The sequence below is a fragment of the Vipera berus genome, assembly GCF_964194415.1.
Source record: "Vipera berus genome assembly, chromosome: 1".
NCBI lineage: Eukaryota > Metazoa > Chordata > Lepidosauria > Squamata > Viperidae > Vipera > Vipera berus.
The window spans coordinates 97,233,115-97,256,620 of record NC_138202.1 but is presented as its reverse complement, the minus strand read 5'-3'; the positions used below and the strand labels follow the sequence as shown (position 1 = coordinate 97,256,620).

Below are 23,506 nucleotides of genomic sequence, written 5' to 3'. Positions count from 1 at the left end.
ATCTGCAGCAGCAACTACTTGTGGTAAGGTTTTGTAGTTAACACCAAAAGTACATGTGCAGTGCCCATCCTTGCAGTTTTAGGCATCTGTTCTTACTTCCATCTATTGTGGGGGGGGGGGAGGGAAAAAAGTATTTTGTATAGAAAATGTTGTAAATTGTAATTGACACTTATCCAACAGCATTTGCAGTAGATTCAAAATAGCTGATATTTAATATCAGTATCACCACTACAAACTTTGCCCCTTTGTATGTGCATTAATATTATACATATATTAAAAAGTGGCAGGGATTTCATTGTGATATAGTCTGCCATCGTGCTGACTGTGACACTCAGCTGTCCTACTGGGAAGCTTACTTCATCACCACTGTTCTCAAAGTATCCCATACCATTTCAAATGAACAAAATTCCCACAGAAAAACAAGGAAGGAACGCCACAGATAAACAACTAACAATTAACATTTAGGAGAGGAGATTGTCAGTAGCTTACCTAATAAAAAATAGCTCCTGGCTGCAAAACACCTGAGAATAAGTGATTCAAAATATTCAAAGAGATTCTACCCTAATGAACTTACAAATAATGAGGACAAGAGTTCCTACTACAACTCCCAAGATTCTGTATTGTATCTCTAATCTATCCATTAAAACATTTTATAGGAATCTGTATAATGGTAGCTTATTTGATCCTGTCCTGCTGTATGGTGCCAGACTGATTTCCATAACACTCTAGGGATAAGTTCCTTAGAGAAGGCAGAAATACCATTACAGTGGGCAGATAATGTGATTCAATTTTGGTCTGCATCTTCTTAATCTCCCTGCATTAGTAATGCTAACACGCTGGCACAGAAATCTTTTTCAGATATTAAGGAGGCTGCAGAGGAAGTAAGTAAAGCAGCTGAAGTGAAATGGCATAGCCACTTCGTTCTTAGGCCATCATCCCACTACAGACAACATCTTGAAAGTATCACTCAACCAACAGGACTTTGTTTTGCCAATAACTTCAGAATGTGCAGCACACACAGCACAGCCAAAGACATACATTAGTCCTTAAAATTATTATGCCCAACAAACTAAAACACGAACTAAAAACACGTATGAATTGGAGCAAAGTGAGGAAAATCCCATTATTTCTCATTAAATCTACCACAATGTGACAGGCAGCAAGCTGTTCCTTTTCTAGACTGATGTCATTTTATCCACTCAGCTAAACCAACAAAGAATTTGCAATAAATAAGATTAGGTCGAGAATGTTGAGGAATATATATCTATATCTATACCTATACCTATAACTCTATACCTATACTATATATATCTATATATCATCTCTATCTTGTCTGTCTCTTGTCATCCATCCATCCATCCATTCATCCATCCATCCATCCATCCATCCATCCATCCATCCATCCATCCATCCATCTATCTATCTATCTATCTATCTATCTATCTATCTATCTATCTATCTATCTATCTATCTATCTATCTATCTATCTATCTAAATTCTGTTATATAGCCCTACAGAACAAACAAAGTGTACAGTCCACATGAGCTTTACTGCTTAACTGCAACAGGAAGGAGGAAACTTTACTCAGAACAAAAAGACATAGAGTATATAACACAGATGCAAAGTTATAAATGTTGCCATCAACTGGCTGGCTGTCATTATTGCATAAAATATATGAACATGTATTCCAACACTCCTACTCAACAACTACAGTACTCCTTATATTAGTCCCATTTCGGATCTCAGTTCTATATATCTGTTTCCTGTCCTTCTTCTTGCTGTCCTGGCTGTACCCAGAGCTGGTGCTGCTGCTGCGACTCCAGACTTGGCTCTCTGAGGGGCTGGCACTACTGGGGCTCTGGCTCCGAGAAATCAATAATTTCTAACTTCTAGAAGGAGTCTTTGCTGAAGAACAGAATTAAAAAAACAATGCTATCTAGATAGATTTCTCAAAAATGGGACACTATCAGGGCGTCCTTGGACAGATCAATAGTGGTTGAATTATATAGCTGTTTTTTTTGCCAATGATGACATTATTATTCTCTGATCACCACAATGTGAAATCACAGCTGCCAGTTCTTGAGCTGGTGTTGGCCTTCATACTGAATGAAGCCCTCAATGTGCAGTTCAAGATGATGAATAAAATCAAATTAAGTTTCATGAGTTAAAAAAGCATCATTACCAATATTTTTGAAATGAATTCACAGGATTAACAAACTTTTTTGCAGTTTTGTCTGGAAAGAGGCAGATAGGAAAATTTGTTAAACTGAAAAGAGAGAGAGAGAGAGAGAGAGAGAGAGAGAGAGAGAGAGAGAGAGAGAGAGAGGAGAAATCCCCACATTATCATCCAAATTAATGGTAAATCAGATCATAATCAAGTATATCAAATTGCTTGGAGTCAATTTTTGCCTCAAGAATTCAGCTGAATGTCCACAGATGAACAATGAATATTTATGTAATCTCAGTCGAGAGTTGCAATGAAAATTAAGAATGCTGCAGCTATGCTTAAAGATATGTGTCTAATCACTATAATCAGGGCTTTTTTTCTCATAGAACGCTCAGAACGGAGTTCCGGCACCTTTTTTGGACGGAACCTTGTAGGGTAGGCAAGGCACGTTGTATGACGTGTGTGAGTTCCAGCACCTTTTTCTTTTACAAAAAAAGCACTGACTATAATGCTATATCACAGAATTGCATAACACCCTCAACATTATTCCATAAAAGAGCACAGACTCAGATTGAATAGATGTAGGAATAGATGAAACAGGGTATTAGTTAAATTAGAATTTCCTGATATCACTGAATGTGTGTCTTCCTTACTGGAAAAGAAGCTGGAACCTGCTGCTTCTCATCCTCATTAAAGAGTTTGAAAATGCAAAGAAAGAAGATAGTAATCAGAAAAAATGACCAATAATGTATTCATATTTGAAAATGAGTTTTGAAGCTCACATTGATGAGGAAAGAGCTCAGAACCAACTTGACAAAAGGAAAACAGGACTTTCAATGTGTGAGAGAAAGCGTTTACCAAATGTGAATTATTCAAGGGTGAGGTGAAGACCAAGTAACATTTTAGGCAAAGGTTCACTCTTCAAAAACAGAATCCCCAAATAAAGAACTAGAATCTGTTCTCAGCAAAGACTTTACAAAATTACAGATGAAGACATTTTGTGTTGGGCTCGAAAAAGGAACGTATGTACTCTGCATGTACAAATCACAGGCATTTGTGGGAGGGACAGATGATTGTGATGACAGCACACAAATTACATGACTGACCTACTTTAGTTAGACATCAGCGTGGCATTTTCCACAATACCACGACATATGGCATTTTGATGCCATCATGGTTTGTTATAGATTCTAATTTATTCACTTCTAATTTATTTATTTATTAATCTAGCAAGTAAAATTCTAAGTGGCAAACAAAATAAAAAAAAATCTGATCCATGAAACCCAAGAGGGAGAAAAAGACTAGGCCCAATAAACATCTCACTTCCCATAAGCCATATATGCTTTCTCCAGAGCTTCAATAACTCAACACCTTGGCTTCAGTTTCTTATTAGAAGACCCAGATCTTCATGGCTTTCTAATCTAAAACACTAGTAGAGTATCTTTGGAGGGAGGATAGAGATTATTCCATAGAGCAGGTGCCATGACTTATGCTCGCTCTCTCTCTCTCTCTCTCTCTCTCTCTCTCTCTCTCTCTCTCTCTCTCTCTCTCTCTCTCTCTCTCTCTCTCTCACACACACACACACACACACACACACACACACACAGAGCAAATACTGGGTATCAGGGTGGATAATAATTGTTGATTTTTTTTCATGATCAGTTGGAAGGTCTGACTGAAGTTTTTTTAGTCCCACAAACTCCACTTCTCTGCAGCAGGAAACGCACCAGAGCAGGTTAGTGAAGAAATGCTTTCGGGAAGAGAGAGGAGCTGGGCAGTGGTGCGCCAAACTCTACAGCAGCGATGGGAGGAGAAGCAGTAGGAAATGAGGATGCCTTTTCCAGAAGGGAGAAGGGAGGCACGGGGTGATACAGGGCGGCAAGCAAGTGTTCTTCTCTGTTCTGCGTCACTGCACAGAGCCATTCCCCTCCCCATTCTTTGCACTGGCGGCAATGGACGGCTGGCGGCAGGGGAGGCTTGCGCAAGCCACGGGAGAGTTGGTGGAGTAGGAGGCAATGGTTGCCACTGGGAAATGATCTGTTGGATGAAGCGGGAAAAAAGCCCCTCCAGTGATGCACAGAGACAGTAGAGCCTTTCACCGTCACTCCCCACTGGCTCCGAAACAGCGGAGGGGGACCAGGCCTATCCCGCCCATCCTCCATAGCATGGTAGTCCGGCTCAGGAGGGGAGTGAAAGGGAAGGTCACCGAGCAAGGAATGGCCTGGCTGGGGGGGGGGGGGCTGAAGTAAGCAGGTGCTCCCCCACCTGCCTTGCCTCGTTTTGGTGGCAGCAGTGCGACACATGTTCTCCTGCCCCGTTGCGGTAGCGAGGTGGGATGGAGTGGGCAGGGTCCTAACTAGGGCTTAATTTGGGGGTAGGGCTTATATTAGGCCTATCACCAAAAATCAGAGTAGGTCTTATTTTCAGAGTAGGTCTTATTTTCAGGGTAGGTCTAATTTTCAGGGAAACATGATATGTGTGATTAACCTATTAACCTAAAATCAGTTCTGATATCGCTGTTTTACTAACCTGACAGCTTATTATTCTAAATAGGAAACCTTCATTTTGTTTGCAAATAATAATATTAAAGATTCTAATTACCAGCAAGAATGAGTCCTTACATTTAAAGAGCACCTGTTATTTCAGATCCATCATGGCAGCGCCTGTTAGCGGGCATCTACTCACCTGCTGCCTGCCATGTCCCTCACCTTGCTGTGTCACTGCCGCATCACCAGCTGTCCCATTAAGGTGAATGGGACTGCCAGTGAGTCAACAGCGGGTCAGAGGAAGAGTCACTGCGAGACAGAGATGACAGCTGCTCTTTGAAAATTATGATTTAAATCAAGTTGATTTAAATCAAGCCTTTTTACTAGTTGATGATTTAAATCATGATTTAAATCAACAACTTGATTTAAATCAAATCCACCCTGCTGGGTATCAAAACTTACTAAACTGCACTTTTTCCTGATTTATTTTTAAGAGATCAAAATCTGAGAGCCCTCAGATTTCATAGCTATTTTATCCTTTTGTCAAAATAGCTTAGGAACTGCCTTTTCCCTAACAACAAATTGTGAGATGTTTTTCTCACGGCTATGGCACAGGCATGTTTATTTGGGACAAGGGAAAGAGCCTTTTCAGTGGCTCCATCAAAACCTAGAATTCACTGTGTTGCCAGCCTCTCTGTAGCAATGTCTGTAAGAAAACATCCAAGCTCAGAGAGCACTAAGAACTCCACAGAATGTATGTGATGGGTTGGAATAAGAACTTAAAGGTAAAGGTAAAGGTAAAGGTTCCCCCGCACATGTGTGCTTGTCGTTTCTGACTCTAGGGGCTGGTGCTCATCTCCATTTCAAAGCTGAAGAGCCAGCGCTTGTCCGAAGATGTCTCCGTGGTCATGTGGCTGGCATGACTAGACGCCAAAGGCGCACAGAACGCTGTTACCTTCCCACCGTAGTGGTCCCTATTTTTCTACTTGCATTTTTATGTGCTTTCAAACTGCTAGGTTGGCAGGAGCTGGGACGAGTAACAGGTGCTCACTCTGTTACGCGGCACTCGGGATTCGACCTGCCAAACTGCCGACCATCTGATCGACAAGCTCAGCGTCCTAACCCATTGAGCCACCGCGTCCCCTAATTGAATTGAATCAATTTGTGCATTTGTTATTATGGGATGGTCCTTATATGTTTCTTTTATGTTAATCAATTCTTTCTCTGTACTTCTCAGGAAGCATCCATAGGGATGGAATTTTTAGTATTGTCACAATCTGTATCCATTATTTATTTTATTTTAATTCCATTTATATCCCGCCCTTCTCCGAAGACTCAGGGCGGCTTACAAGCTTAGCAGTAGACTAACCAGCAGACTAACTGGTTAAAGAGCTCATTCCTTGGAGGAAGATATATGCTGCCACACCTCCTAATCATTTTCTTCTGTAAATTCAGCTTGTTGGAATAACTTTTAGGGCAGGGGTCTTCAAACCTGACCCCTTTATGACTTGTGGACTTCAACTCCCAGAATTCCTCAGCCAGACACACTGGGAGTTGAAGCCCACAAGTCATAAAAGGGCCAAATTTGAAGACCCCTGAGTTAGGGTCATGGCTCAACTTAAATATCACAACTGCTGTGTTGCATTTCTAAGAAGAGGTCTGTAAGGTTTTCACAACATGAAGGAGATCCTGTTCCTATGGTTTTTTCCCCCTTATGAGTTGAAAAGTCATTCCATTTTTATTTGGAAGCTTCTGCTACTATGTGCACATACTCAAAGTGGCTCTGATCAGCTTCCCATATAAGATCTAAGTAACGTCATGACTCTTATTCTTGGTATGTCTAAGTGACAAAGAACTATACAAAGTACAGCTTGACTCTAAAGAGTATCCCAGAAGAATTCCTATTTGAAATAGCTGGAGGTCAATGAAATGTATTTTAATAATTCTACTTTCTTACATTATGTAAAGGTGTACATTCTGCCAGTTCACATTATCTTTCAAACTAGAAGGGAAAATAATTGCAACAATCAGGCTACCACAGGCCTTATTTTGGCACTCAAACCACAAGCTACTATAGCAATCTTCTGTAATGAAGTGCTTAACACCTCTTCTCATTGTACAAAAGTAGTCATTTAAGGATCAGTAAACTGTCTGATGATGACAAAGACATCCAAATCATAAAGAATCTATATTGGCATCAGGTAGCAAATGTGAGACTAGGCCAAAAATACTCAGCTGATGCAGAAATACGAAGAGGGGTCAGACAGGGATGTATTCTGTCTCCACTGTTGTTCAACATCTACTCTGAGTCAATCTTCAACGAGGCACTGGAGAACATCGATGCTGGCATCAAAGTAAATGGTGTTTGGATCAACAATTTAAGATATGCTGACGATACAGTTCTGCTTGCCCGCAGCTCCTCATCTACGGAGTCACAGAAATATCTGAAAAATACGGCTTGAAGCTTAACACCTCAAAAACCAAGATCATGGTCGTCAACAAATTTACCACCAATAAATTCAGAAGGAATATCATTAGAAAAAGTTGAAACGATCACACATCTCGGTTCTAATTTACATGAAAGCTGGGACATGACCAGTGCAGTAAAGACAAGGGTAGAGAAAGCTTGAACAGTATTCTTCAAAATGAAAAAGGTTTTCTGCAGTCACGACATAAGCCTAAGATTGAAAATGAGGCTTGTCAGATGTTATATTTTTTTCTATCCTGCTCTATGGAGTAGAGAGTTGGTCTCTGACAGAAGGCCACCTGAAGAGACTAGAAGCATTTGAAAAGTGGACTTACAGGAGGCTGTTACGTATAAGCTGGGTTGACAAGATCAGAAATGAGGTGGTGATAAGCCGCCTGGGAAAGCCAAGGGAAATCATCAAAACAATTAAAAATGAAAGTTAGAATATTTCAGACATAAGATGCGACACCCAGAAAAATACGCCATATTCCATTTAATCCTCCAGGGAAAGATTAAAGGCAAACAAGGTCCAGGCAGAAGAAGAACTTCATGGCTTCAAAATCTAAGGGACTGGTTTGGAAAAAACCTCAGCAGCACTTTTTCTTGCAGCTGCTGATAAAAATAGGATCGTCAACATGATCGTCAACGTCCAATGACGAATATGGCACAAGAAGAAGAAACTGTCTGAGATTATGATGATGATGATTTTACCAAACAGGGTTCATTTCCCTCTACAAATTTATCACAAATAGTTGCAAAGGTTACAGAAATTATAAAACAAATCCTGCTGCTGGCTTTATTCAAAGACGGAATGTATGTACGATGAGTATTTCACATCATTTTCAGACTTGCAAAAAGCCACTCCTCTTCCCACACCTCCTTACAATTATTTAATTCTAGGTTAACAGGAACTCATAACACATTTTTAAAAGATGTCAATTTCTAAAAATTAAAAGAAACCAACTCTCAGTGCTGAAAAGGTGCTTAGAAATGAAAATGATTGCACAATATAAAACAGGTTTTCTTAAAAAAAATGTTGGCAGTGAACCGACAGAGGTGTTACAAAAAGTGATTCTTCCATGTCAAGTGCGAAGAACAATTATTTTTTCCTTCTTAGTGGTGAAGTTTCTTATTTACATCACTTGTATGCAACACTTTTTAGATGCACATTATAACAAACCCAAGACCTTGTTTAACCTTTCAGATGTATTTGATTAAACAAGGTTAGAAGGAAGCAGATTTTTTTTTCTTTTCCCTACTCTCACAGATGTTGAAGAAAGAGAATTATGTTAATCTATGTGGCCCAAAAATCAAATTCTCCCTATCGTTGTAAAGCACTTTCTACTTATTTTTCAGGTTGCAATACAATTTCCCTTATATTGTACTCTCTAAATACAGTAAATGTCAGCAGGCATAATCCCAAGCTAGCATGTTTAAAACTATATGACTTGGAAATTTTAGATCAACACAGTTGGACGTATCAAGTTGGAGAACGCTGTCCATCATATATAAAAGTGAAATAATACTGTTTAAACTAATAATAAAAGTAAATACTTTTTCAGTTGATTCCTGCTGTCAGAAATATTGAAGTTATTCACCACTTGCTGCTTAGTTTCATTTTATTGTCTAGAATTATTGTTCCATTTTTATTGTCTGATATTCTAGTATGCCTGATAAATTTACATCTAATTATTAATAAAGCCCAACTTTGCTTAGTGCCTGATCCAATACGTCAACTAGATGCTGCCCTTTGCTACTATTTTACTGACATATATAACTTGCTAATTAACAATTATATATAACTTGCTTATTGATAATGGGCAAACAACTATCCTGGAATGAACAGTTAGTGCAGGGGTGTCAAACTGCTGGCCTGCGGGCCAGAAGCGTCATCTGGAAGCCACGCCCACCCCATTGCCAGTAATGGCAAAACCATCCTGATATGTTGCACAATGTCATGTGATGTCTCAAGTTTGACATGTTTGAGTTAGTGAAAGACACAATGTCTATCTTATCCCATTTTGACATATTATTTTCAACTGCTGTTCTCACTGCTATATGCTGTAAAGGACTCTTCATATAATTGTGCAGCTTCAGAAATATTATATACTAACAACAAATTAATTTATGCACAGTAAATTACTTCTGTTCCCTTTTGGAGTCACACTTAAATACTTATGGAAAGGAATGATTATGGTTAACTAAATTTGTAAAGTGTTTTAGTATTTAGTGTATGTGTGTGTTTTCACTCTCATTTTAATTTTCTGATGATTCAAGCTATGCATATCTGTAATTAGTCCCTAACTAATCCATTAATTCATAACACTGAATTTCAGGGTCCTGTTGCTCTGAAGCCCTGTATTATGCCTATATTTGGTCAAAATTGGTAGAAACTGGTGGGGTTGTTTTCTCTTTTTTTGCCATTTGAGAATAGCAAACACAAAAATATAGTGCCACCTCAAAAATAAGCTTAATATACAGTAATATATAAAATAAAGTAAACCTCCAGCCAGATTTTTTTTTAAAAAAATCTTGGTTCAGTCCACTTTGCATCATCAGTCCATCCAAGTGGCCTTGATGTTCACATCATCAAAAGCTCCCTATTCTGACACATGACACTTCTTTGCAACCTTTTTCACTCACTGAGCTCCTTCTTGCCAAGTTTCACTGGATTGGATATCCCTGCAGTAGAAGGATAGCTGCTTCAACAGAAACTACTTAGGGACGGTCAAAATTCTCCCTACATATTCCTTATTTGCTATTCAGCTTACTGGAATAAGCCAAAATATATTTTCAGCAATAGCTAAATCTGCACAAGGCTTTATCAAATACATTTTCTGAAGCCCTCTTCCCCCCCAAAAAATAAAATAGTTTTCGGAAGCTGAATACCAAGAATTGGAATGGATTTTCTTTCTTTTAAAAGAGAGAGAAAATGGCCTTTATTCTTATATTCAGGAGAAAATGACAGATTCTTGCTCGATACACACACACAAACACATGCGTGCGTGAGCGTGCGCACACACACACATATATTCTTTGCAATCATCAACAACTTGATGGTATCATCTTGAATTACACCAATTTTAGAAATGATATAATAAATTGCAGCACTAGAACTGATCAGAAAGCAGTGTAGGTATTTTAGATCAAACAGTTATTAATACATGTGAAATCTCCTTGTTTTTGTTGCCGCTGCTAGTGCTGTTGTACTTGAGCTACATAGACTGATTTAAACGATGCAAACTTGAAACTAGCAGTCAAAGGAATGGATTTTCATTATGAATTTAAATATCACCCCAATGTTTTTCAGGTATTTCTTACATTATGTGTATTTTAATTTGCAAATGTAGCCACAAAAAAATTGATTCTCAGCTCCCAGCAGTGTGTGGGTTGTGGGTGTGCTCGAACAGCTTATTTATTTTTCATTCAAAGTCAACAGAGAAGGGAAAGAAATCGCTCTGAAATGATGACCTAACATACCGGTATTATGGGTGGTCTACTTTTTTGTATTCCTTCTGTTACTTAAGAGTGAGGAGTATCATTCTGCCTACACAATTATAGTTTCCCAACTGTCCATGGGCTATGCATGGCAGCTGCCATCCATGAGGAAAGAATTCAGTGATGGACCATCCATCCTTCCCTTGCAGCACTCACAGCAGATACAAACTGTGCACTATCCTTCACTCCCTGCTGCTTCCCCACAATACATTTGTCATGCAGTTTTACACTGTTCCAAACACCCACTCACACTTCCCCAGTCTTACTCCACCCCACACTAGACTGTTTTGTGTTGGAATGTATTTCTAAGCAACAACTATAGTAGTATTCAGCCAGTAGATGGCAGTATTTAGAAGTTTGGATCTATAATATAGTCCAACCCCTTGCTCAGGCACGACACCCTGTATACTCTATGCCAGGGGTGTCAAACTCAATTTCATTGAGGGCCACATCAGCATTGCGGTTGCCCTCAGGGGGCCGGGTGGGTGTGGCCAGGGTGGGTGTGGCCTAGTGGGTGGGCGTGGCTAGAGTGCATATGGCCTACTGGGTGGGCGTGGCCAGCTCTACATTGTTCTCATCAAGGGTGCCTATGGGGGCCTGGGCAGGAGTGGGACAGATCTGAGGGTCTCTGGCAGAAGGAGGGTCTCTGGGCCAGGGCCAAGGCAGTGGGGGCCATTCCCTCACTGTTTCCAGGATGGCTTCGCGGGCCACATGAAACCACTTCGTGGGCCGGATCCGGCCCCCGGGCCTTGTGTTTGATATGTCTGCTCTATGCTCTTTTGTTCTGAGTAGTTTCCTGTTAGTTAAATAGTTGAGCAGTAAAGCACATGATAACTATACTCTTTGTTTGCTGTGTGTGGTGCTTTATATAAACAGAATTTGTAAGTTTGCTCATAGGTATGGGAAAAAAGGTGACGGGAAATATTGCTAGAGTCATTGTCCTTAGCTTGGATATTAAAACAGTAAGGAAGTGCTAGTCGTTGGCCTTGTTACTGTGGCAGAATAGAGATCAGCAATCAAGTGTAGCAAATTTTATGTAGGGCTACATTTCTACTGGCTCTGGTCCACCTGGTCTTGTTTTATGTACCTAGTTAAGTGAGCTGTGTATTTTTAAAAACATGGATTAATTTATCAATGTTTATTCAAATCCATATGGTAGAGGTATTATGTGAATGTAGCCAACAAATTTCATCATGATATTACTATACCTTTGGTTTATTAGAGTTGTATTCCAATTCTTCTTTAAAATGCTCAACACACTGTATGAAACGTGCTATTTAGGAACCATACAGAACTCAACCCCTTCATGGATTACTGCCTTGTCGTGGCGAAGGGGCTTGCGTAATTCAATGAAGCTATGAGCTATGCCGTGCAGGGCCACCCAAGACGGACAGGTCATAGCAGAGAGTTCTGACAAAACGTGATCCACTGGAGAAGGAAATGGCAACCCACTCCAGTATCTTTGCCATGAAAACCCTATGGACAGTACCAAAAGGCAAAACGATATGACGCTGGAAGATGAGCCCCTCAGGTCGGAAGGCGTCCAATATGCTACTGGGGAAGAGCAGAGGGCTAGTACTAGTAGCGCCAGAAAGAATGAAGCGACTGGGCCAAAGCCGAAGGGACGCTCAGCTGTGGATATGTCTGGTGGTGAAAGGAAAGTCCGATGCTGTAAAGATTTTTTCTCCATAGGAACCTGGAATGTAAGATCCATGAATCAAGGCAAGCTGGACGTGGTCAAACAAGAGATGACAAGACTGAACATTGACATCTTAGGTATCAGCGAACTAAAATGGACAGGAATGGGTGAATTTAATTCAGATGACCATCAGGTATACTACTGCAGGCAAGAATCCCTCAGAAGAAATGGAGTAGCCTTCATAGTCAATAAAAGAGTAGGAAAAGCAATACTGGGATAAAAAGGTAAAGGTAAAGGTTCCCCCGCACATGCGTGCTAGTCGTTTCCGACTCTAGGGGCCGGTGCTCATCTCCGTTTCAAAGCCGAAGAGCCAGCGCTTGTCCGAGGACATCTCCGTGGTCATGTGGCTGGCATGACTAGACGCCAAAGGCGCACGGAACGCTGTTACCTTCCCACCGGAGTGGTCCCTATTTTTCTACTTGCATTTTTACGTGCTTTCGAACTGCTAGGTTGGCAGAAGCTGGGACGAGTAACAGGCGCTCACTCTGTTACGCGGCACTCGGGATTCGATCCGCCAAACTGCCGACCTTCCGATCGACAAGCTCAGCGTCCTAACCCACTGAGCCACCGCGTCCCTATAAATACTGGGATACAATCCTCAAAATGACAGAATGATCTCAGTTCGAATCCAAGGCAAACCATTCAATATCACAGTAGTCCAAGTCTATGCTCCAACCACCGGTGCTGAAGAGGATGAAATTGACCGGTTCTATGAAGCCCTACAGCACCTTATAGAACTAACACCAAAAAATGATGTCCTTATCATCATGGGGGATTGGAATGCTAAAGTAGGAAGCCAAAAGATAACCGGAATAACAGGCAAGTTTGGCCTTGGAGTACAAAATGAAGCAGGGCACAGGCTGATAGAATTTTGTCAAGAGAATACGATGGTCATAGCAAACACTCTTTTCCAACAACCCAAGAGACGGCTCTACACATGGACATCACCAGACGGTCAACACAGAAATCAGATTGACTATATGCTCTGCAGCCAAAGATGGAGAAGCTCTATACAGTCAGTAAAAACAAGACCAGGAGCTGACTGTGGCTCAGACCATGAGCTTCTTGTTGCAAAGCCTGAAGAACTATGGACAGAGGTTCGCAACATTGTACAAGAGGTAGCAACCAAAACCATCCCAAAGAAAAAGAAATGCAAGAAAGCAAAATGGCTGTCTGAGGAAGCTTTGCAAATAGCTGAGGAAAGGAGGGAAGCAAAAGGCAAGGGAGAAAAAGAAAGATACGCCCAATTGAATGCAGAATTCCAGAGAATAGCTAGAAGAGATAAGAATGCCTTCTTAAATGAACAGTGCAAAGAAATAGAAGAAAACAATAGAATAGGGAGGACCAGAGATCTTTTCAAGAAAATTGGGGAGATGAAGGGAACGTTCAATGCAAAAATGGGCATCATAAAGGACCAAAATGGCAGGGACCTAACAGAGGCAGAAGAGATTAAGAAGAGATGGCAAAATTACACAGAAGAACTATACAAGAATGAGCTTAACGTCCCTGATAATCACAATGAGGTGGTCACTGACCTCGAGCCAGACATCCTAGAATGTGAAGTGAAGTGGGCCTTAGAAAAGCTGAGCAACAACAAAGCTAGTGGAGGTGACAGTATTCCAGCTGAGCTATTCAAAATCTTAAAAGACAATGCAGTAAAAGTGCTACACTCAATTTGCCAGCAAATTTGGAAAACTCAACAGTGGCCACAGGATTGGAAAAGATCAGTTTACATTCCAATTCCAAAGAAAGGCAGTGCCAAAGAATGTTCAAACTATCGCACCATTGCACTCATTTCTCATGCTAGTAAAGTTATGCTTAAAATCCTACAAGCTAGACTCCAGCAGTATGTGGATCGAGAACTACCAGAAGTACAGGCAGGATTTCGAAGAGGCAGAGGAACTAGAGATCAAATAGCCAACATACGCTGGATCATGGAGAAAGCTAGAGAGTTCCAGAAAAACATCTACTTCTGCTTCATTGACTATGCTAAAGCCTTTGATTGTGTGGATCATAACAAACTGTGGCAAGTTCTTAAAGAGATGGGAGTACCAGAACATCTTATTTGTCTCTTGAGAAACCTATATGCGGGCCAAGAAGCAACAGTGAGAACTGGACACGGAACCACTGATTGGTTCCAAATTGGGAAAGGAGTCCGGCAAGGCTGTATACTGTCGCCTTGCCTATTTAACTTATATGCAGAGCACATCATGAGAAAGGCAGGGCTAGATGAATCAAAAGTTGGAATTAAGATTGCTGGAAGAAATATCAACAACCTAAGATATGCAGATGATACCACTCTAATGGCAGAAAGTGAAGAGGAACTGAAGAGTCTCTTGTTGCGAGTGAAGAAGGAGAGTGCAAAAGTTGGGTTGAAACTAAACATTAAGAAAACCAAGATCATGGCATCCGGCCCTCTCAATTCCTGGCAAATAGATGGGGAAGAAATGGAGGTAGTGACAGATTTTATTTTCCTGGGCTCCAAGATCACTGCAGATGGGGACTGTAGTCAAGAAATTAAAAGACGCTTGCTCCTCGGGAGGAAAGCCATGGCAAATCTAGACAGCACACTAAAAAGCAGAGACATCACCCTGTCAACAAAAGTGCGTATAGTCAAGGCTATGGTCTTCCCAGTTGCAATGTATGGCAGTGAAAGTTGGACCATAAGAAAGGCTGAGCGCAAAAGAATTGAGGCCTTTGAACTCTGGTGCTGGAGAAGACTCCTGCGAGTCCCTTGGACTGCAAGGCGATCAAACCGGTCAGTCCTAGAGGAGATCAACCCTGACTGCTCTTTAGAAGGCCAGATCCTGAAGCTAAAACTCAAATACTTTGGCCACCTAATGAGAAGGAAGGACTCACTGGAGAAGAGCCTAATGCTGGGAAAGATTGAGGGCAATAGAAGAAGGGGACGACAGAGAATGAGGTGGCTGGATGGAGTCACTGAAGCAGTAGGCGTGAGCTTAAATGGACTCCAGAAGATGGTAGAGGACAGGAAAGCCTGGAGGAACATTGTCCATAGGGTCGCGATGGGTCGGACACGACTTCGCAACTAACAACAACAACAGAACTCAAAGTAATTGACCTGAGAGAAGTACATGCTTGTCTGTACTACCAATTAGGAATATATTTTTATATTTTATATTTTCCCCATGGAATTTGCAAGAATCCAGACCTGCAGTAATCTATGTTTGCAAAAATATGATTTGAGATTTTCCTTCTGATGGAGTCTGTATATTTTTTTCAATCTACTATTACTTCTTGGATCTGACTGTTCATGGTTTAAGTGCAGGTGACACATAATCCCTTGAAAAATGGTGAGCTAAACAGACAAAACAATTCCTAAATATATTTATTCAGAAATAAGTGCAGTGGTTTCAGGACTAAGTATGTTTAAAACTGATGAATAAATTAAAAACACTGGAACAGCTATTAAACGTTTACAACTGAACATCAAAATGTGTCCATGTGTTTTCTTTTCTGCACAGTAAATCAGTTCTATTTTTCTTATCGCTCAGCTCAGGCGAAGGATTCATGAAATGTGGCAAAAATCCAAGTATTTGACACAATGCTTGCCACACAAGGGTCTGACGTGAAATTTACCATGTGTGAGAACTATCTTTGACCCCCGTCCTCCATTACAGTAGGCAAATATGAAGAAATCTTAAATCACCCTGTTAATTTTGAATTTTAACTCAACAGAATGTTAGAAAATAATAATTTGCAAATAAAATTCATGGGTTCCTTATTTAGAAAACATCACATTCTCTGAGTTTTTGCCTCCTCTTGAGTACCATTTGACAGCTTTTCAAGATTTTGTTATTGTATCTTATAATAAGAGAGTTCCAGCAGTCCTTGTGTTGTCTGCTTCCTGATCTGACCTTTCTTGAAGATCTGACAAATAAGGAGATGAATTTAGCTTGGCATGATTTATGTGATCATGCCCAGGCTTTTGGTATTTGTACCATGTTTTTCCAAGTGCTCACAGATACCTGTTCCAAGACCTTGCCCAGTGTAGACATCAAACTGACAGCCTTAAGGTTACCCAGATCCATCCATCCTTCCTTCCTTCCTTCCTTCCTTCCTTCCTTCCTTCCTTCCTTCCTTCCTTCCTTCCTTCCCTTTCCTTCCTTCCTTCCTTCATCTTTCACTGAAGAAATGGAGGAAAGCTTCACCAATATCTTATATTTCCTGAATCATCTATGTCAGCCCTTTGACATAGGCCAGGTCAGGAAAAAGACCTCACAAATCTTGACACGAACTGTATAGATATAAGCTATAATAATAGAATCTTGAAAGCCTGACTGAGTTCTCCTCTCCCTATCTCTTATAATTAGGAAGGAATCAGTCTGAGGTTCTTTCTCAGATTTGCACTGTTGCCTGAGCTTAAAGTCAAATTTTGTTTTTTTGTAACCGTCATTCCTTCTGCCTAGCTTTTCCAAGATGATCTTTGTGGGCTCCCTACAATACATGGCAAATAAATGTGTGGTTTTCTTAACAATTGAAAAGGGATCAAACTAGCAGATTTTATTTCTGTCTTAATGTCAGTTGTGGAGCCTATGTGTTAAAGGGCCTTCAGAGCTTCAAAAAGGTTAAGGAAATGGAAAATTGTGGGAGTCTGGCTCCTTTGCTCCAAGTCTGAGATTTTATACAAAGTGTCATGATGTTGAGGAGGAGTGTTGGATTCAATGGCCATCAAGTCGGAATGAATCAAAACCAAATTTTGCCTCACCAATTACAGCATAAACAGGGGTTGAGAGAGAATCATGTACTTCTAAGTATTCATTGGAAAAGACCAGTAAGTTAATCCCTTATCCTTCCACTTCCCTTTCCAACAACCATATTTATAACACATGTAACATTCCTTTGAAATAATGTACTCCTTCCTGCTCATTGTACACAAAACCTCCTTCATCTATCTGTATAGAATGTTTAAGCAATGCTCCTCACCGCAGAGACTTCCGTTGTTATGAATTATATCCTTGAGGACTACTCGGAGACTCCAGCTGGTGCAGAACGTAGCCGCGCGAGTGGTGGTGGGGGCTTCCCGATACTCCCATGTAACACCTCTACTCCGTGAGCTGCATTGGCTTCCGGTTGCCCTCCGGGTAAGATTCAAGGTGCTGGTTATGACCTATAAAGCCCTAAATGGCATGGGTCCGGGTTACTTACGGGAGTACCTGCTGCCGGTATCAACTTCCCTTCGTCCAGTGCGCTCCCACAGAGAGGGCCTCCTTAGGGTGCCGTCGGTCAAAGAGTGTCGACTGGCGGCCCCCAGGGGGAGGCCGTTCTCTGTGGGCGCGCCAGACCTTTGGAACCGTCTACCGGTTGAGCTCCAGATGGCTCCCGACCTTCGCTCCTTCCGACGGGACCTAAAAACACATTTATTTGAACAAGCCAGCCTGGTCTGATGGGTTTAGGGGTATTTTATAGTTTTGTATTAATTTATTGAATAGGGCTGTAGTATTTAATATTTTTTAATTTTTGTGTATTGTATTTTATTGCATTGCCCTGTACACCGCCCTGAGTCCTTCGGGAGAAGGGCGGTATATAAATTAAATAAAATAAATAAAATAAATAAATATCCTCCCATATACAACAAAGTTTTTTGAAAATAATATTTTAAAGAGTGTAAAGATATGAATACTGTATCGCTTTCAATGAAATTTGGCAAGCTTTGTTCCTATACGTATACAATTCTGGGATTTAATGTAAATCTATTATTTTAGGAAAGGAACACAGCTATACTGTGGGAGATGAGTACATTCTTCACAATCATACTCTTACAGTAGCTATGGCTGATGTTAGTACTGCTGAGATACTGAGTCAGACTAGATCAGGTGTGTCAAACTCAATTTCATTGAGGGCCGCATCAGCATTGCGGTTGCCCTCAAGGGGCCGGGTGGGTGTGGCCAGGGTGGGCGTGGCCTACTGGGTGGGCGTGGCTAGAGTGCTTATGGCCTACTGGGTGGGCATGGCCAGCTCTACATCGTTCGCATCAAGGGTGCCTATGGGGGCCTGGGCAGGAGTGGGACAGATCTGAGGGTCTCTGGCAGAACGAGGGTCTCTGGGCCAAGGCCAAGGCAGTGGGGGCCGTTCCCTCACTGTTTCCAGGATGGCTTCGTGGGCCACATGAAACCACTTCGCGGGCCGCATCCGGCCCCCGGGCCTTGTGTTTGACATGTCTGGACTAGATTATCTTCAGAATTATCAGGAATAAATTGGGCCCTTCTCAGATCTCTGGTTTAGACCCCATGAGTGATCAGGTGATCTCCACAGACTTTTTAATATTTAGGAAAGGACTTCAGAAATACAGGTAGTCCTCAACTTTACAACAGTTCATTTAGTGACCGTTCAAAGTTACAACAGGACAAGAAAGAATGATTTATGGCTGTTTTTGCACACTTACAACCATTGTAGCATTCCCATGGTCACGTGATCAAAAATCAGATGTTTAGCAACTGACTTGTATTTATGATGGTTGCTGTGTCCTGGGGGGGGGGTCACGTGATCACCTATTGTGACCTTTTGACAAGCAAAGTCAATGGGGAAACCAGATTCAGTTAACAATATGTTACTAATTTAACAACTGCAGTGATTTCACTTAACAACTGTGGCAAGAAAGATCGTAAAATGGGGCAAAATTCACTTGAGAATTGCCTTGCTTAATAACAGAAATTTTGGGCTGAATTGTGCTTGTAAATAGAGGACTGTTACAAATATATTTGTAACAAGAAAGTAATTCCTGTATGAATAATAGACTTATCACTGTTGTTTGCAGTAGGTTGATACATCTTGGGTTGTTTTCTGTTTTGTTTGCAGATTAACAGGCTGACAGTGTAACAAAATAGTGAATTTCAGAATTAAAAAGGATATACTTACATTTGTGACATATTCAATATCCTTCCAAATATTGCATTCCCTAGGAAAATCGGATAATTCTAAAAAATTATCCACTATCACTTGGCCAATCAAGTCATGCCTGGAGAAGCGGTCAAAGTCATAGACAGAAAAATGAAGTTTTCTTGAACTCAAATCTTTGTAAGGAACAGGAAATAAAAAAACTTCATCAAATACTGGGTTAAGAGTTTTTCTATGTACTTTAGTCTGATGTTTTGTTTTCCTATCTGGAAGTAAGTAGATCTTGACATAAGGGTCTGAAGTCCCAGAAAAATCCTTCGCTGGCAGGCTGACAGCTTTGTGAATCTTTACTATAAGTTGTTCTAAGTCACAATCATATTTTACAATAAAATTGATCTTCCCGCAAGACTTGCTATTATTTCTCCGACCATCATCTGTGTCTACTGATCTTTGCTTATACAACTCCGGCTTGATGCGTCCAATGCCCGTCAGCTGCTCCTGCTTCTGGATCTGCTGGATGTTGAAGTCAGGATTTGAGAGATTGAGCTGTCTTCGTATTGAATTGTGCCTTAAATTAAAGCAAAATATATCGATTGGTTGGTTGATTGCATTTACTTCTTGTTCTGTAATTTTTTTTTTAAAAGAAGTGTTTTCAAGAGTGGACAAATAAAAGAAATGAAAATATACAACTATTATGAAGAGAGAAGGTCTGAGATGTGGAGTGAAGTGGAATGGAATGGCATAGCATAGCACAGAATAGAATGCTTTATTGGCCAAGAGTGATTATTGGGGGAGAGGGAGATGGAGAGTGAGAGAGAGAGAATGTGATTCGATGAATATTGGATAAATGGAGAGGAATACGAAAATCAAGACTTTGAAATATGAAAAACTTGTGTTATAAACATACACACATACACGTACTCACAGATACACACACACACACACACACACACACACACACACACAGATACATACACACATACACAGAGGGAGAGGGAGGGAGAGAGAGAAAGAGAGAACTTCTCTCCCACTCACTAAAACTGTAAAAATTGTTTTGGAAGAGTATTGAATTGGCGCATTTAAATACTGTTCAAAGAGTCCAGATGGTCCCTGTTTTGACTACCATAGTAACTAATGCTAATGCTTTGGAGTTTCCTAAGGGAATTCCTCCCTATTCTCCAATTTTTAAAAAGGATTGCTAGGCTTTGGGGTAAGTTTCAGAGCCTGGCCATTTCAAGCTATTATAGTAGTGTTTTGAGTTGGTGTATTTATTTCTCCAGCTACAAATCATCCAATCAGACTAACCTCAGTTACTTTTTAATTTTCCTGCTCTTTGTATAATCAGGCATCATTTTTAATTTTTAAAGGATGTATGCTAAATATAGAAATCTACCCTCCAAAAATAACTATACGATACAAAAAACAGGTAATATTTCATTATAGCCAATATACAACCATATAAGGAGAAATGTCAATTAATATCCTGACATTTAGGATATCTGACTACAAATCTTAATGACATCGCAACGTTCAGAGATTCAATAGGCATGGAATTCGAGAAGGAATCATAAAATCTGCTGAAAACAGGAATAACATTTCCTGTTCTGCTGGCTTGGAACTGATACTGAATTATTCTTATATTTGGGAACTGCTTGCAAGATTGCAATATCTGAGATGAGGGTCTCTATTTCTAAGCAGAATTGGAATCAGGTTGGATTTAATCATTTTCCCCATGATTCACAAAAGTGAAAAATCTCTGGCTTTAATATGATGTTGGAGCAATGGCAAAGAATATTTGGGTGGCCTTAAATCAGCGAGATGCAAGTAGTCCTCAACTTATGACCACAACAGAGACCAAAATTTCTGTTGCTAAGTGAAATATTTAAGTGAGTTTTGCCCCATTTTAGAACCTTCCTTTCCACAGTTGTTCAGTGAATCACTGCAGTTGTTTAGTAACAGGGTTGTTAAGTGAATCGGGCTTCCCCATTGACCTTGCTTGCCGTGAAGGTCCCAAAAGGGCTTCACATGACCCCGAGATACTGCAACTGTCATACATATGAGACAGTTGACAGATCATGTGACTGTGGGGGACGCTGCAACGGTCATAGTGTGTAAAACGGTCATAAGTCACCTTTTTCAGTGCTGCTGTAACTTTGAACGGTCACTAAAAGAACAGTTGTAAGTCGAGGACTTACAGAGTGGGAGGGGGCATTCCTCTCTGGTGCAGGCAAAAAGTAGGCTGGTGGTGGATGTGGAGTCCAGTTGCCGCTGCCATGTGGGAACAATGGAGGGAAAAAATAGTGCCTTCCATTAAGTTTTGACTCTTAGTGACTACCTCCTGCATCTTTCTTGACTACATTTTTCAGAAGTGGCTTGCTAGTTCCTTCTTTCTACGGCTGAGAGAACTGACTGGCCCAATTCACCCAGCTAACTTTGTGGCTAAGGCAGGACTTGAATTCAGTCTCCTAATTTCTAGTCTGATGCTTTAACCGTTACATCAAATCGACTATCGGCACTGAAGGGAAGGTGGGTGGTTTAAAAATTACGAATGAAGGCAAATATATGTGTCCCAGGATAATGCGAGATCAAATTTGAGTTGGTCACCAGGACCAGAGATTTATTCTTCTGAGCTTTTGGACTCATGCTGGAGTCCATCTTCAGGAAACTTCTCTCTAATGGAATATGTGCTTTGGGCTATTCTGTGTGTCGTGTTTATGTGGTGCCTTCCTATTGGCTGTCATAAATTGGCTGTCAAAAATCGGCACTCCTGTTAACTGACAAGGGGCCCATATCCCAGGTTTAAAAATTATTTGCTTCAAGTATGAAATATGTTAGGAATGCCACTGCCTCCAAACTTTACTCTATTCTCAGTAATGTAAGAAATTACAGCACAAACGTATCTTACAAAGAAGGAAAATAATAATTTTAAAAATAAGTTGGGAAATTCCCGATGGTTTCAGTTTGTTCTTGTTCCACATTGTTGTTCGCAGTGGGGAGGATCCTTGTACATTTGAATGAGACTCACATTATTGCCAAACTGAAGAGCAAAAATTATGCAAAAGAGCATTTGCAGGTAAATTCATCTACAAATTGCATCTTGAATGCCTGATCTTCAGATGAGAATCCTGGCAGAAATCATATTAATCCATTGACCAATGATATAAAATACAGAATATCTTGTAATTATGGCCTTCCCTTCTAACATAAATTTTAGAATATCCCCCAATCTTCTATTAAAGAATCTCAGGGTAGAACACCATAAATAAAAACAATAAAATGCTGAAAAATAGCAAAGGGAATGTCCTTTTGTTTGGTTTTTTTCTGTACCAGTCATCTATCCAGCAGGCAGAGGGGAGACCATTTGGTTGTAAAATTTGCTAGAACTCAAAAGCAACAAGGTAAACAAAAGAAAGCATTTTTCACAGCGGTCGTAAATAAATCATACCCACCAACATTTCAGAAAAAGAAACAAGGATACGAATAATTCAGTGTGTCTTACAAAGCATAATGCACACAAAACTGCATTTGTTTTCTAGTAGGTAATATGCTGCACCCCCATTACAGAGAATTAAACAATAAAATCACACAGACACGTGAACATGACAGGAAAGGATCACTGCAACATCCCTTTTTTTCTAGTTGATGCAATACTACCTGTAATAACACTCTTCCCCCTTTTTGAATGTTAGAATAAATTTGCTATTTGCAAAGTAAAATACTAAGCATTATTAAAATGATATTCCAATTGAGCTTAGGCTTATTTTGAGAAATAAATGCAGTAGGTTTGTGGCCTTCTTACGTAAAATGGAATAACACAAACTAATAGAATTTTCAACTTCTGAAAAATATAAATGTTCCTTTGTCCCATCTCTCACCTTTAAACTATCGGCTTAAAGTATCAAAACAAAATATTATCAAGAAAACACATTTATAACTTTTTTCTCATTTGGTGTGCCTCAGAATGCTGCCCCAAATAGCTAGCTTTGCAGCCAAATCTCTCTATTCTATGCCTAGTCCTTTTTCAAGTATAATAAACTCCTGAATTTTTGGATGCAACCCCCACCTACAGCCCTAAAAAGTATACAGAAGATAACAAGCCAAGTTTAATTTAGCCTTTTTACTATTATTAAGCTGCCTTTGTTCTTAACTGGCTGCAAAATGACTACGCTTCCTCTTTGATCAATGGGCATCGAATTAGCAAACCCAGAAGTAGCGCCCTAGACACACACACACACAAAGAAAACCAAAGGGAGTCTGGCATCATAGTTGGAAAAAAAATGTAGCCCTTTCAGGAAATTTATGACTACTAGTATCTATCATAATTTACAGGA

The 23,506-nt window shown here is 40.3% G+C and overlaps 1 protein-coding gene across 1 annotated transcript in view; it reads right to left on the bottom strand.

Moving 5' to 3' along the window:
* Positions 1–23,506, bottom strand: part of LOC308673228 (synaptotagmin-9-like) — a gene marked incomplete at both ends in the record, with an annotated part of 96,951 nt that overhangs the window by 11,556 nt on the left and 61,889 nt on the right. Inside the window, 1 exon segment of the mRNA XM_081336771.1 lies at positions 19,197–19,743. Coding sequence (XP_081192897.1) covers positions 19,197–19,743 — 547 coding nt within the window.